We start from the raw sequence: 13,957 nt of genomic DNA on the forward strand, positions 1-13,957 counted from the left end.
AGGTTTCAGAAATGATCAAAGCCAATCCCATCAGTCAATACGGAGTACATTACCATTAAACTTTTTGTGACTCCAAAGTGATTGTGATTGATGGAAGAAAGCAGATATAATTCAAGATATATAGATTATTTTTATCCTAAAATATACAAAATATATTCTGGGCACCAGCAGTTAAGGCTGGAGTTTTCAAAAGGGCCTGAGGGACTAGGCTCCCAAATCCCAGTTAAATTCAATAGGGCTTAGGTGTCCAACTCCCTCAGATTCCTTTGAAAAGCTCATCCTTTAGTACTAGAGCGCAGTCCTTCATTCCTTGTGAAATCAAGACACTTAGGCCAAGATTTTCAAAAGTGAGTTAGTGATTTTGGATGCCATTTTTTTAATATCAATTTGAGACACCTGAAAAGTGGCTGATATTCATAGTGTGCATGCTCAGCACTTTCTAAAAATCAGAGACCTTTAAGATGGGTCAGGCTGGGCACACAAATACCAAGGAATCCAAAATCACTAGTCCCTTTTTAATATCTTGCTCCCTAGTTCTTTCATTTAACTACGGTCCCTAGCATACAAAGCTTCATCACTGTGCTTGTAGGAGTTTATTAAGCCTATTACACACAATTCAGCTACTTTAAAACAGTTTTCAGCTACTGCAGATAGCAGATCCTCTCTAATTAAGATATTCTGAAATATAAGACATGCTGAAAAACTTCTTGTGGGGGATCTTTCCAATAACAAAACTTTTTTGTTGTTTGTAGTGCAAAATTAGTGCAATTTGTTATTGGAGTATATTCAACTCTACGCGCAGGGCTGTGAGCCCATAGTCCCCATTAAATATAATGAAGGTTGCGCAGCACCAAGCTGACATTCTACCCCAAAAACAATCTACCCCAAAGCTTTTTGGTTTTTTACTTGACATAAAGACAATATTATTTACAGTATCAGCTGCACTCTGAACAGATTGAATGGGATGATAACATTTGTTGAAGGGATGGACACATTCCACTCATGGAAATTGCAATAGCTAGGTACAGTCCGGTGCATCACAAATAAGGCAGTGAAACCACATTGTTATTTATTTTTCATATGGATTGTGATCAATCACAGAAGTTCAAATACCAAAATCTGTATGTCCGTACCAGTGAACTCTCAAGCCTTTTCTGTCATACAGTGTACAGAGGGCTAAAGCTCCTCCATGACCTGCCACACCTCTCCTCTTTTGCGAGTTCAACAAGTGTCTCTCCCTTTCTTGGAAAAATTAAAGCTAGATTTTTCTTTTAACAGACCTCTTTGCACTTCATGAGCAAATCTGCCCTCTCTCACCCTTTCTTTGCTGGTAGTCTCCTTTTTTTCTGAATCCTATTAAATGGTTTCATTCATTTTATCTTTAAATGCTACATTTGGGCTAGGGGAGCAGGAAACATGCAGTCGTGGCTTGTGTATTGTTGACCATTCAGTCTGATTACAATTTTCATTGTATTGTCACTATCACAGTCAGTCATCAATGATGTTGTAGGACAGAAAATACCTGACAAGGGCTTATATGTTAGTAGGTCACCATTTCAGGTCAGAGGTGGGTTGCAGGTCTTATCTGATGACTACTGTAGTCCATAGGAGTCTTTCCACTGTGTAATGGATAGGAACCTATAAGAGCAGTATTGCAGTGATCACATCTTTCCTCATAATTTTGTATTTGTGTCCACTGATGATATCAGGGTATTTAAAGCTACTTTAGTGATAACAAAGGTTGGTCCCTAATCCTGCAAACACTAGAAAAATCTAATGATTGCACAGTCAAATACATTTAGTTTTTTTCCACTGTCCAATCTAATGATCATATACTCCAAGAGTAAAAGAAGCATCTGAAGGAGATACTGTGCCACACCATGAGGCCTGGCACCTAGATGCACTTCCTCAAGGCATTCTTATCTCAGTGACTAGACATGCACCCCCAAAGGGCTCACATAAGCAATAAAGCAGTAGTTTTCAACCTGTTTTTATTTGTGGTCCACTAAAAAATTTCAAATGGACGTGTGGACCCCTCTGAAAATTCAACCTGTGGTCCATGGACCCTACCATAGATGTCTTAGACTGAAAACTGGCTGAACAGAATTCAACTATAAATGTTGCATGTGCTCAGCATGGTATTTGATGCAATGTGAGAAAGGGCGCTAAACTGTGGGCTTCTATGGTAGCGACAACACTTCCAGGTTTTGACCTGTAGGTGGGAGTATTCACATACTTTTGATTGTTCAGAAAAACTGGGATGCCTTTTCTGGGATCTAAAACTTTATTTTCATAGTCACTTTTCGCAGACCCCTTAGACATAGTCTGGGGACCTCTAGGGGGCCACAGACCTCAGATTGAAAACCACTGCAATAAGGCATTCAAATAAAGGCACCACTTGATTTTATTTTAAAGTCTAATAACTGCAAAAAATCAGGATTTGTCAATGTGCAGGTCTCCAAATATAAACATATTAGTGGGGCATGTATCTAGAGCTATATGGTGCAGATTTAAGTTATGAAAAATTACACATTGTGCATGCTATATATGTCGTTGTCAAAAGATAACTTGCTTATTTCTCAACCACCTTTTTTATTGCAAATTTGGCAAAGTGCACTTCTCTGAGTGAAGGTTAGGTACTTGCCAGGTTTTAAGTTTTAAAACAGCTCTTTTTGAGTGATCAAGTACCAAAAAGGACAATGTTCTTAAAAGACAACTTTTTTCATCTCTAATAATTAATAAATGGCTCGATGGACTTCCTGTAAGTGTTCACAGCCCAAAAGTAATGTTCTGAGCATTAATAGGGAGTTGGGATGGAATAGTTATCTCATTCTGAACAACAGTGTCTACGGCAATTCTGATGACACAATTTATCCTTTTCCAAGGTTAATTCTCTTGGGTTCACATATTATTTGCTAAATATGTTGGAGAGGTACCCATAGAAAGTTATAAGTTTAGCTGTGCTTTGTATTTGTGTGTTAACTCCTGACATATGAAGTATAGTACTAAGAGAGTGAATGAATGAGTAAAGAAATAGCAAGCTCTCCAGGACATTCATCAGAGAGAATCTTGTTAAACACTTCCTCTTCCTCAGGTCTTGACAAAGCAATGGCTTTTAGCGTGTAGGAGTTCTCAGTGTAGCCTATGTACCTCTCCAGATATTATAACTGGGTTATAAATCACTTGTGCGTTCACTCTGCTTGCTGTAAATTATAACAGATTATTATTCTGACTATGAGTCTCTATTTCAGAGAAACTAGTCCCAACAATCCTTTCTGTTCCTATGCATATGTCATCTTCCCAAGGTAATTAGCAGGTACATATCCTTTATGTCCTTTGGCTTCTGCTAACCACCATTCTTTATTGCCGCTCAGGTCAGAAAACTGGAGTATCCGAACCCGCTGGTACTCCTGAAGACTGAGTTCCTGATGGCTTCTTGCTTGAAATGCATAAACAGCATAGAAAGTCTGAAAAAGAAACAACCGGCAGAAATGAAACCTGAACTGATAAAATTTAACTATATTATGTCCCATTAATTTATCTTAATATATAAAATGTACTCAGAAGGGATACATTTTATATAAAAAAGGCAATTAATACAAAATAAAATTGATAATTTCAACAAAAAGACCCAACGAAATCCCCTGTAACAGGGTATTCTGGCCTTTTAAGATTAAAGGGGGTCAGAAGACCCCATTCCAGGGAGTTGGAATGAACAAAGGCCCAGAAAATGGCCTGGTAGCAGAAGAAGGGAAGTGGTCCAGGGAATAAGGAGTTGGATGGGAGAAAATCCCAGGACACTGTTCCTTTAAGGGCCTGCTGTCAGGAGCCCTGTAGTGTGGGTTAGGGCTCCCCTCTCTTTCAGTCTATCAGGAGGAATTTTCTGGTGAGGAGACAGACTATAGGCTACCTTCTCCATCAGAACAAAGATGAGCTAAAGCTGCTTCGGCTAGCCCCCAGTTGTAATGAGGTTGAACATCGAAACTGACAATGGAGGATGTGAGGAGAGAGAAAGTTGCCTTGAACTATGAAGGAGAAGAAGTAGGGGCATGAGGAATGGTCTTAGATCAGGGGAAAGGGGGGGAAAGACTCGATATATCAGGATTTAAAGAAGTAATTAAATGAAAAACAGGATAAAAGTCAACATTTCATAACTGTCAAATCAATGACAGAAGATGTGAAAATAAGAGATGTTAACCCAACAAAAATGGCAGAATGGATAAAACAAAGTGTTGGTGATGTACAAAAGCTAAAAGAATAAAGAGTGGAGATCTATTGATAAAATGTACACATAAGGAGCAAGGTGAAAAACTTCTTTAAAATGTAACCTAAGGGGAAATGAAGGTTACTCATCAACTGGCTAAATTCCTGACTGAAGCAAGAGGGTGACGTATGGAGTGCCACTAGGATTGTCTGAGGATGATATAAAAAAGACAATAGGCAATGAAAGTATTGTTTGTTAAATGACTATTTAGTGGGAGAGGGAGAAAACCAGCCACTTACAGCTGTGCACATAACACTTTGTCAGTCATAATGGGGCAGCCTGACCTAATGGTCAGAGCCAAGGGGCAGCATCAGGGTCAATTCAGAAGTCATACCATAGATCAAAGCCAGAGTCAGGAGCCATGCCAAGATGGTCAATGCTAGGGTCAGAATCAATAGCCATGCCAAGAGTTAAGCCAGAATTGGCGTGAAAAGTGACACCAAGGGTCAAGTTGGAGTCACTCACTGGAACTAGGGTGAGGCACCAGCAGCAGGAACTTAGACTCAGGAGTCTGTTCAGCAGCAAGCTCAGCAACTAGTTGCTCAGCTAGGGAGTGGGACAGGAGCAGGAAGCTTTATGCCTGGTGGTGTCCAAGCAAAAGTCTGCTGCCAGTCACCTGACCCAGCTGAGTCAGTGAGTGTAGCCTCTGGCAATGAGATGTTATCTGCAGTTCCCTCATCTGACTTGGTGGTGCAGTAGGTAAGGTTCTTGCATAGCAACCCCGCAGATATGGGCATGAGTCTTATACCACCTGGCATGCTTAATGGAGGGATGATTCTGGCTAGGATCCAACTGTGGTATCTATTGGTCTATATTTCCCCTCATCCACCCTTGTGAAGCACTATGATGGTTAGAGGGTAGAGGTTTGGGCGTGCACCAGCCATTTGTAAGGGAACAATGAGGTGGAAACAGAACCTAGTTGCACAGTGCTGCATATAAAGGACGTACAGTATCAGAATGAGCTAGGGAAATACAAACAATAAAAATTATTCAAAAAGTATTATATGTTGAGGCTACCAAAAGGTAGCCACTGCAGAAAATAGAAAAAGAAAACTATATTGGGCAGGGAGGAGAATATGAGAGGAATGGGAGATGATGATATATTGCTTGTGGATAAAGAGACGTTTATAACATTCATTAAGAAGTAATTAACTGCACCTTGCAGACGTGGAGAAAAAATGAAAGGATTAAAATCATAGCAAAAGCAGCAGAAAATATCTAAAAATAGACAATCTCTCGATAGACCGCATTCACCGAATTTTAAATGAAGGAAATAATACAGCTTATTAAAGGTTTTAATGATCCTTAGCTGGAATCCTCATAGTTTAATAATGTATGGAGAGGAATTTAAGAAAGCCATCTTTGAAATGGGAAAAAAGGCTGATGTGATATGTGTGCAAGAAACATAGCTAATAAGTAAACTTGTGTTCAATCTACCAGGATATGATATACTCTAGAGGAATCAAGTGGCTACCAGAGGAAGGGATGAGGGGTCTATATATTCATAAAAGACTTAGCAATGTCAAAAGGGTGTGCAGAAACTAAGCTTTTAATATAGTGCTACTGAGATTCCCATGCAGAACAAAAACAGATTTTTGTTTATAATCCATGTAAAAATTAGTTATTTTAGAACTAGAAAAATTAGTTATTAATGTAAAAAACCTACTCACAATTTGTGGCAATTATAACAGTCATAATGATATATGGGAAAGTAAGAAAACCATGCTTAGAACAATTTATTGATATACATAACCTGCTGCTAATGAATGCAGGAGCACCTTCTAGATTTAATTCAGTGAATAGCTCCGTTTCTGTTTTGGATCCAGGAACTACAACAAATAGCATAGCTAGTAAATGCAGCAGGGAATTTTATAAAGAAGACAAAATGGGAAGTTATCACTTCCCTATGCATATTGAGTACCAAGGTTGAGGAAATGTCAAAAACACAAAAAGAGTTCCTAGCTGGAATTTTCAAAAAGTTGACTGGAACCTTTTCAAAATTAATGCGATGAATATTTTTGCAGTAAGTATACAAGTAGTAACCTAGGAGAATTCTATGATGATATAATAAAAAGAATTACAGCAGCAGCTGATCTGGCCATCTAAAAAACATCAAATTGCCCCCAGGGTAGACATCCAGTTCCCTGATGGAATGAGGATTGCAAATTAGCAATCAAGGGAAAAAAATAAGGCATACAAGCAAGCAAAACACACAATTAATAGTACAGACTTAATGAATTATAAAAGTTGTAACGTGGTGGCACAAAGGATTATCAAAAAAAACAATTACAAAATAAAGTTGGAGAAATTTCTGTGGGAAATTGACAAAGATTCAAATCTTTCAAAAATATAAGCAAACTCACAGAATGAATGGAATTCAAAGTAAAAGTAAATGTATAGCTGTTCTTATTGTAAACAATGACATGGAGATCTCCAATTTAGGAAAAGCAAACATTTTAGCAAAAGAATTCCAAAAGGTCAGTACTGATCTAATTCAAAACAATGAGTTTCATGAAAAAAGAAAAAAAAAGGTTATTGAGGATATCTGTGAACTATTAAATGGCTGGAGAGAATATACCAATGATGCATAAAAAATTTAAGTATGCAAGAGCTTATTGTAGCCATTAGGAAAAGGAAAAATACAGCTCCAGGTAAAGATAATATATACCATAAGTAATGAAATGCTTCAACACAGGTCAGAAGGGAGTCGAAAGATTCTATTGCAGTTAATATAATGATATATGGGAAAAGGAGTGCTGCCAATAGAATAGAAACAAGCTTTGCTTTGATGTTAGTAAACCAGGCAAGGTACATACAAGACCAGATGCTTATAGGCCTATTGCCCTCACATCATGTATGAGGAAAATAAGGGAAAAAATGATAAATGTAAGATAGTGAAATGCTCGGAGAAAAATGAAGTTCCACATGGTTTTAGGAAAGGAAGATGCACAGTTGAGACTAGAAATGGAGGTACAAAAAAATATAAGGACTAACAACTAGATGATAATCTGCCTGGACAGTGGAAAAGCAGATTACATGTTATGGAGGGAAGGGAAGGCCTCCTATATAAAGTAGCCAAAATTGAAATAAAAGGGAGAATGTTTGGTGGATAAGGGACTTTTTTTTAAGTGATAGAACAATACACGTCAAAGTGGGAACAGCTTTATCAAAACCGGACAGGTTTACAAGTGGAACTCCACAAGGGAGAGTTATCAGCCCTACTTTGTGTTCCATTATGATAAATGACCTCTCGGAAAGTATGCAGATGAGAATAGGTATTTCCTTTTTCACAGATGACTGTGCTATATGGACTAAACATAAAAGACAGAGTAGCCATGGAAAAGACAAATGAAGCACTCCAGAGAATTTCCAAGAGGGGAAATAATTGGGGATTTAAATGGTCGCTTGCAAAAACCAAGAGAATACTTTTAACAAGGAAGAAAATTAGGGAAGAATGGTGAAAAAGTCAGTAGTTCAAAAGTTTATTTCCTTGGAGCAATATTTGATAATAAATTAACTTGGAATGGTCACATAAATAACATACAAAAGTGTAAAGTAGGATGAACTTACTTTAAAATGTAGCTGGAAACAAATGGGGTACGAATAAGAATGTATTGACGATGTACAGAGATAAAAGATGTGTAATGGGCTGCAGCTGTAATTTTATCTGATTCCTTGTCAGTCATAATGACAATCAGAACAGGTACTTCAGAAAGTCAAAATGCCATAATAAATGAAATAGTGTTCCTAACTATGGATATAATGCAAGCAGATATCTCTAGAACAATAGCCATAGGCGGCGGGTATAATAGGCCAGATCCCTGGCTGCAGGGTTTGGCGGCAACGTTTTTGTTTTATTATGCCCCATTCAGGTTCCGGGCTGCCTGAGGAGGCACATACCCCTCCTCAGCCACCCTGGAACCTGCATGGGGCATATCAAAAATAGCTTCTAACAGACACTTTTCTGCTGGGTGAGTTGGGTCCGGGGAGGGAAAGCACAGCATGGCTTTGGCCAGCCCGGGGCTCCTCTTGGCAGGGGAGGAGGGCTCCTGGGGCTTCGGCCAGCCTGGAGCTCAGGACTGTGGGGGGCCTTAGGGCTGCAGCCAACCCGGGGCTCCTCCAGCCGAGGGGAGGGGGACAATCCAGGCTGCGCTGCGGCCAGCTCAGGGCTCCTCCGAGGGGGAGGGGTGCTCAGGGCTTCTCCGGGCAGGGGGGAAGGAAGTTTGGGGCTCTGGCCATGGGCAGAAGGGCCAGACCTGGGGGCTAGGCTCCCCAAAGGGGGGCTCCACCCACCGTCCTTGACAATAGCATGGATTCCAGTACATAGTAGAATATCTAGAAATGAGATGGCTGACAGAACAGCAAAACATGCTCTAAAAAATGAGGAGGTACATATTAAGATAACCTTAAATAGACAAGAATTCAAAAATGTGGTCATGAAGAAGGTTGCAAAGGAGAGTGGCAAGAACTATGGATTAAGGAAACAAAAGGATGAAAGTTCTATGATGTATGCTAAAAAATCAAAGATAATACTATACCCCACAATCATGGTGGAAAAAATGAAGTAGTAATTTTTAAAGTGTTAACAGGTCATTGTGCCTTAAATGGTTAGTTAAACTTATTAAAAAGACATAAAGATAGACTGTGTAAAGTGTGCAAAACCAAAAAAACTGTTGATCATGTTCTCTGGCACTGTTGGCAACATTCTATGGAAAGAAAGTTTCTTTATGAAAAATTGAGTCGGCTTGGAATCAAAGATTTTTTCCCTAAAGGAACTAGTGAGAATGTCAGGGAAATGGAATAGTGCAAAAAAGGCCTTGCTGCGTTTCCTTAGGGAAACTAGAGAGAGAGAATAGATTTAAAAATATATATAACATGGTCTATAATGAATGAAAAAAGTGGTGGCCATAGCCTCAGGTAATGAGGGTGCTGCGCCAAAAACAACAAAGGAGACAGTGAAAAAGAAGGAAGCCAGGGTTAGAGGGCTGAGCTCCAGCCCGAAAGGCTGAGACTGGTGGCTTTGGGTAGTGCAGATTGGGAAAGAGGAAGAGCTATAGGTATGGCAGAAAACCCATGGCTGAGTATGAATTTTTATGTCGTTGTTATGGACTTTATTTTGGGAACTCTAAGGATTGCTTGAACATTTTCTGTTATTAAACTAGCCTTAGGTGTGGGATGCTATGAGCCACAACAGAGACTATGTGTAGTTCTTTTAAGGGGTCCACAAGTGGGGGACTAACAGGAGCAAAGTGCCTGCAAGGCCACCTGTGGCCACAAGGGGGCACATAGTACATCCCCAGAAAAACCAAACTCAGCCCTTTAAGTCACTGCTGAAAAAGAACCAGACTAAATAAATAAGACTGAGCTAGGGTAGGTCCCAGCCCAGGCATTTAAATCTAGAAGCTTCTAACTTGAGCACTTCAGTTCTCTCAACCACCAGATGTTCTATAAGGCACACATTGCAGTAGGGTGACCAGATCACCCAGGTCAAATATCGGGACATGGGGGGGGGGGGGGGGGACAGGGACAGGGGGGAAAAAAATGGGGCAGAGCAAAAAAAAAAAAAAAATCCCCCACCCCCGATTCCTCCTCCCTCCGCAAGCGCTGGAGGGAGGCCCGGGAGACTCAGGGGAGCGCGGGGCTGGGGTGAGTGTGAGCCTGGCCTGGCCCCAAGCAGGCAGGACTCGGGCGCGGTACCTGGAGGGAGAGTAGGGGGCGGCCTGCAGGGCCAGGCGGCGGTTGTTCTACCCACCTGGGCAGCAGAACTCGGGAGCAGCCGCTGCTGCAGCTCCCACTGCCGCGGGGGGAGGAAGCGGCCACTGGCCAAGCTCGGCAGCTGCGGCTCTAGCACCCATTAACCCCCCGAGCCCGGGCCTGCTGCGGGGACCCAGCACGCACCCAGCTCCTGGCCAGTCGCGTCTGGGCTGGCTGCCCAGCTGGTGCAATCCCGCGGGCGGCCCCGGAGTGGGGGCAGCAGGCCCCAGCCCCCCCATCCCGCTTGGGTCCCGCAGGAGAACGAATGGGGCTGGGCTGCCGATGCCTCCGCTGCGGGATTGCACCAGCCGGGCAGCCAGCCCAGACACGACTGGCCAGGGGCTGGGCGCAGCGTGCGCGCTGCTGGGTCCCTGCAGCAGGCCCAGGCTCGGGGGGTTCTGGCCCGGGCGCCAAAGCCGCAGCCGCTGAGCGCCATGTGCTTGGCCGCTTTCCTCCCCCCGCGGCAGTGGGAGCTGCAGCAGCGGCTGCTCCCGAGTCCTGCTGCCCAGGTGGGGAGAACAGCCGCCGCCTGGCCCCGCGGGCCGCCCCCCTACTCTCCCTTCAGGTACCTGCTCGGGGCCAGGCCAGACTCACACTCACCCTGGCCCCGCACTCCCCTGCGTCTCCTGGGCATGGCATGCTTGGCAAGAGGCGGGGATTTGGGGAGGGAGCCAATGGGGGAAGGAAGGGGCAGAATCAGGGCAGGGGAGGGCGCGAGCCCTTCTGGGCTCCGGAGCCTTTGCTTGTTTGTCCAGTGTCCCGACCTAACATTGGTCGGGATGCGGGACAAACAAGCAAATATCGGGACAGTCCCGATAAAATCGGGACGTCTGGTCACCCTAGGTAAGAATGTTGTGTGAAATCCTACGGCATCCTAATAGATTAGAACAGTCCTTTTATAAACGAAGGTTTCCCCTTTAAATTGTAAGCAGTAGTGCACAACTTTTATATTTGGAATAGGAAAAACAGATATAGATAGATATGCTGCATGTATTATGCTTACATGTTGATCATCCACATCGTGATCAGTCTCTGTCCCATTAATTGCAGGTTTTTCACATAGGCTATTATTAGATGAGCTGCTGTCACTCCTCTTATGTCCTAGATTTCTTGCACTGCTATCATTGGTAGGCCGTGAAGAGACAAAAAGGCTGATATTATCGAAATCGTCATCACAGAAACTGGTTTCTGCTACATCCTTCTGCACCTTGGCTGGATTGTAGGGCTTCAGGAAGGAGGAATACACATACCCTTTATGAACTAGATATCAGATTAAAAAGAAAAAAAAATATTTCAAATATGTTTCAGTCACCTGTTTTTTACAAACTGTTGATCTGATAGAGGTAAACAGATGGGCCCAGACTGAAAAGAAAATCAATAGCCAAAAGGAAAGCTGTTATTGGGATGTTTGTGCAAAGGACTTACTTCCTGTGTCAACACGCCACCTGCTTGTACTTCCAAAGGGATCCTTTTGCTCAACAACAGCCACCAGCTCACCTTCATATAAATCAATATCAAATTCCTGTGTGGCATTGCATTTGCGCTTAGCTTGATATAGTGATTCTGTGCTGTATGTAGACAGTAGCTTATATCTCTGGCTCTCTGTCTGACGTGGAGATTCAGGCTAAAAACGGGAAAAAAAGAGACAACATTAATTGGGAGCAATGTATTTTAAGACTTCTGGATTAACAGCTGTGTACAAACTAAACTAATGCACACCAGTCTGATTGCAGCAATCTACATTTGAACAGGCAAAGCATGCAATTACGTGCCCATTGGACAGTTAGGAGTATAATTTCCTAAACTGTGCCCTCAAACCTGTGAGTTTTGTGTGCACAGTAGGTGTGTGTGTTCACCTGTTGCACTAATGGCTGAAACTATAGTCACTGAAGGATAAAAAAAAAACTTACTGGATGTGAACTGTCAGGTATTTGGTTTATGCGGTGTTGTTGTAGCTGTGTTGGTCCCAGAATATTAGAGAAACAAGGTGAGTATGGTACTATCTTTTATTGGACCAACTTCTGTAGGTGAGGGAGACAAACTTTGAGCTTACACAGAGCTATTCTTCGGGTCTGGGAAATGTACTCAAAGTGTCACAGCTAAACACAAGGTGGAACAGATTGTATAAGTAGTTAACATATATTTCAAGTGACCATTCAAGGTGAAGTGACCCATTAACACCTCTCCAAGTCATAGGAGGAAAAGAAATAAAAGGTGGCTGGGGGGTTAAGTGGGTTATAGATTGTAAACCATAAATCCAAGGTCTTTATTCTGTCCATAATTTTTAGTATCTCGCAGATTTATTAATTTAAGCTCCCAGGCTCATCTTTGGAAGGTGTTGTGCGGGTTTCCTTTGAGAATGAAGACAGAGAGGTCAGATACAGAGTGATCACTGTGTGAAAAGTGTTCGCCCACTGTTTTTGTCTTTTATCATTTTTCTGTGTGAGTTCACTCAAGAGCATAGTGAAATGAGACAATAACTGTTCTCTCAAATGAACACACTGAAAAATTATTAAAAGACAAAAGCCTGTGGGAGAACACTTTCACAAAGCGATCACAGACCTGAAGAACTCTGTGTAAGCTCAAAAGCTTATCTCTTTCACCAACTGAAGTTGGTCCAAAAAGAGGTATTACCTAACTCACCTTGTCTCTCTGTATCAGTGCAGTTACAATTCCCATGTAAAATGACTGAAAGCATTTTGAAGTAACCCAAAAATTGGCAGACATGTACTGAGGTCATATAACACATTACAAGGCAGGAGCCAAGGCAGGAGCCTTGGACTGTGATATTATATTAAATGACATTGCTATATAAAAAGGAAGGTATTAATTATTATTATATTAAGTGGCGCTCCTGCAGTTCTGTGCACTTCTAGACTACTCTGTGTGCTAGGTGTGTCTGAATTCCATGGTAGACATTTCAGCTCCTGCTCTAGCTATATAAAACCATCAAACCCACTCACAAAACTTCAACAAAATAAACATCGCAAGATTAATGTCTGTGTGAGAATATTTAACAAGTGAAACAACTATGACTTGCATGTGCAGTCTTCGGCTGGGTCTAGACTACAGAGTTAGTGCCTGGGCATAAATGCTTTATGTCGACCTAACTATGTCAGTGTCGACACTACACTACAGCCTTGCTCCTGCTGAGGTAAGTGCCCTAATACTCCAACGCAATAACTCCACCTCCACAAGAGGCATAGGGCTAATGTAGGGCTAGTGTCTGTGTAGACACTGCGTTCCTTACATTGGCTGTTGGCTGTCTGGTCATGTCTCAGCTGGGCGTAGATCTCCTCACCGGAGAGGAGAATCCCCACATGGCTTCCTTCCCCCCACTCCCAGCTGGTAGTGAGAGGGCAAGAAGCCCCCAGGGACAACGGGGCTCCCAGTAAGGAGCTGAATGGAGCTGAAAGCCCTGGCTTTCAGCCCTCCATGTTGCCCCTCTTCAGTCGATGGAAGCGCTCCCAGTGAGGACGCACCCCACCGAAGAAGAAGGGTAGTGTGGACATCAGCCACCACAGTAACTACTGTGATGGCTGTAAGTTGACCTAACATAGGTCGATTTAAGTTTGTGGCCATAGGCGCTGACTCCGTGGGTGCTCTGGGGCTAGAGCACCCACAGGGAAAAAATGGTGGGTGCTGAGCACCCACCAGCAGTTCTCCATTGGCTCCCCCCACCCACATCCTCTAGTACAGGGGTAGGCAAACTACAGCCCGGGGGCTGCATCTGGCTCTTCAGACATTTTTATCTGGCCCTCGAGCTCCTGCCAGGGAGCGGGGTCCAGGGCTTGCCCCGCTTCACGTGTGCCATGGCTCCGCATGGCTCCCAGAAGCAGCAGCATGTTCCCCCCTCCAGCTCTTACGCATAGGGCAGCCAGGGGGCTCTGCACTCTGCTCCTGCCCCAAGCACTGCCCCCATAACTACCATTGGCCGGC

At 42.9% G+C, this 13,957-nt stretch overlaps 1 protein-coding gene across 1 annotated transcript in view; it reads right to left on the reverse strand.

Moving 5' to 3' along the window:
* Positions 1 to 2,761: 2,761 nt before the first annotated feature.
* Positions 2,762 to 13,957, reverse strand: part of ARHGEF38 (Rho guanine nucleotide exchange factor 38) — a 49,182-nt gene continuing 37,986 nt past the window's right edge. Inside the window, exons 12-14 of the mRNA XM_039540196.1 lie at positions 11,444 to 11,642; positions 11,022 to 11,278; positions 2,762 to 3,467 (exon numbers count right to left, since the gene is read on the reverse strand). Of these exons, the coding sequence (XP_039396130.1) occupies positions 3,282 to 3,467; positions 11,022 to 11,278; positions 11,444 to 11,642 (642 nt within the window). The 3' untranslated portion in view covers positions 2,762 to 3,281. The remainder of the gene's footprint in view (positions 3,468 to 11,021; positions 11,279 to 11,443; positions 11,643 to 13,957) is intronic.

This window comes from Mauremys reevesii, linkage group 5, assembly GCF_016161935.1.
Source record: "Mauremys reevesii isolate NIE-2019 linkage group 5, ASM1616193v1, whole genome shotgun sequence".
Taxonomy (NCBI): domain Eukaryota; kingdom Metazoa; phylum Chordata; order Testudines; family Geoemydidae; genus Mauremys; species Mauremys reevesii.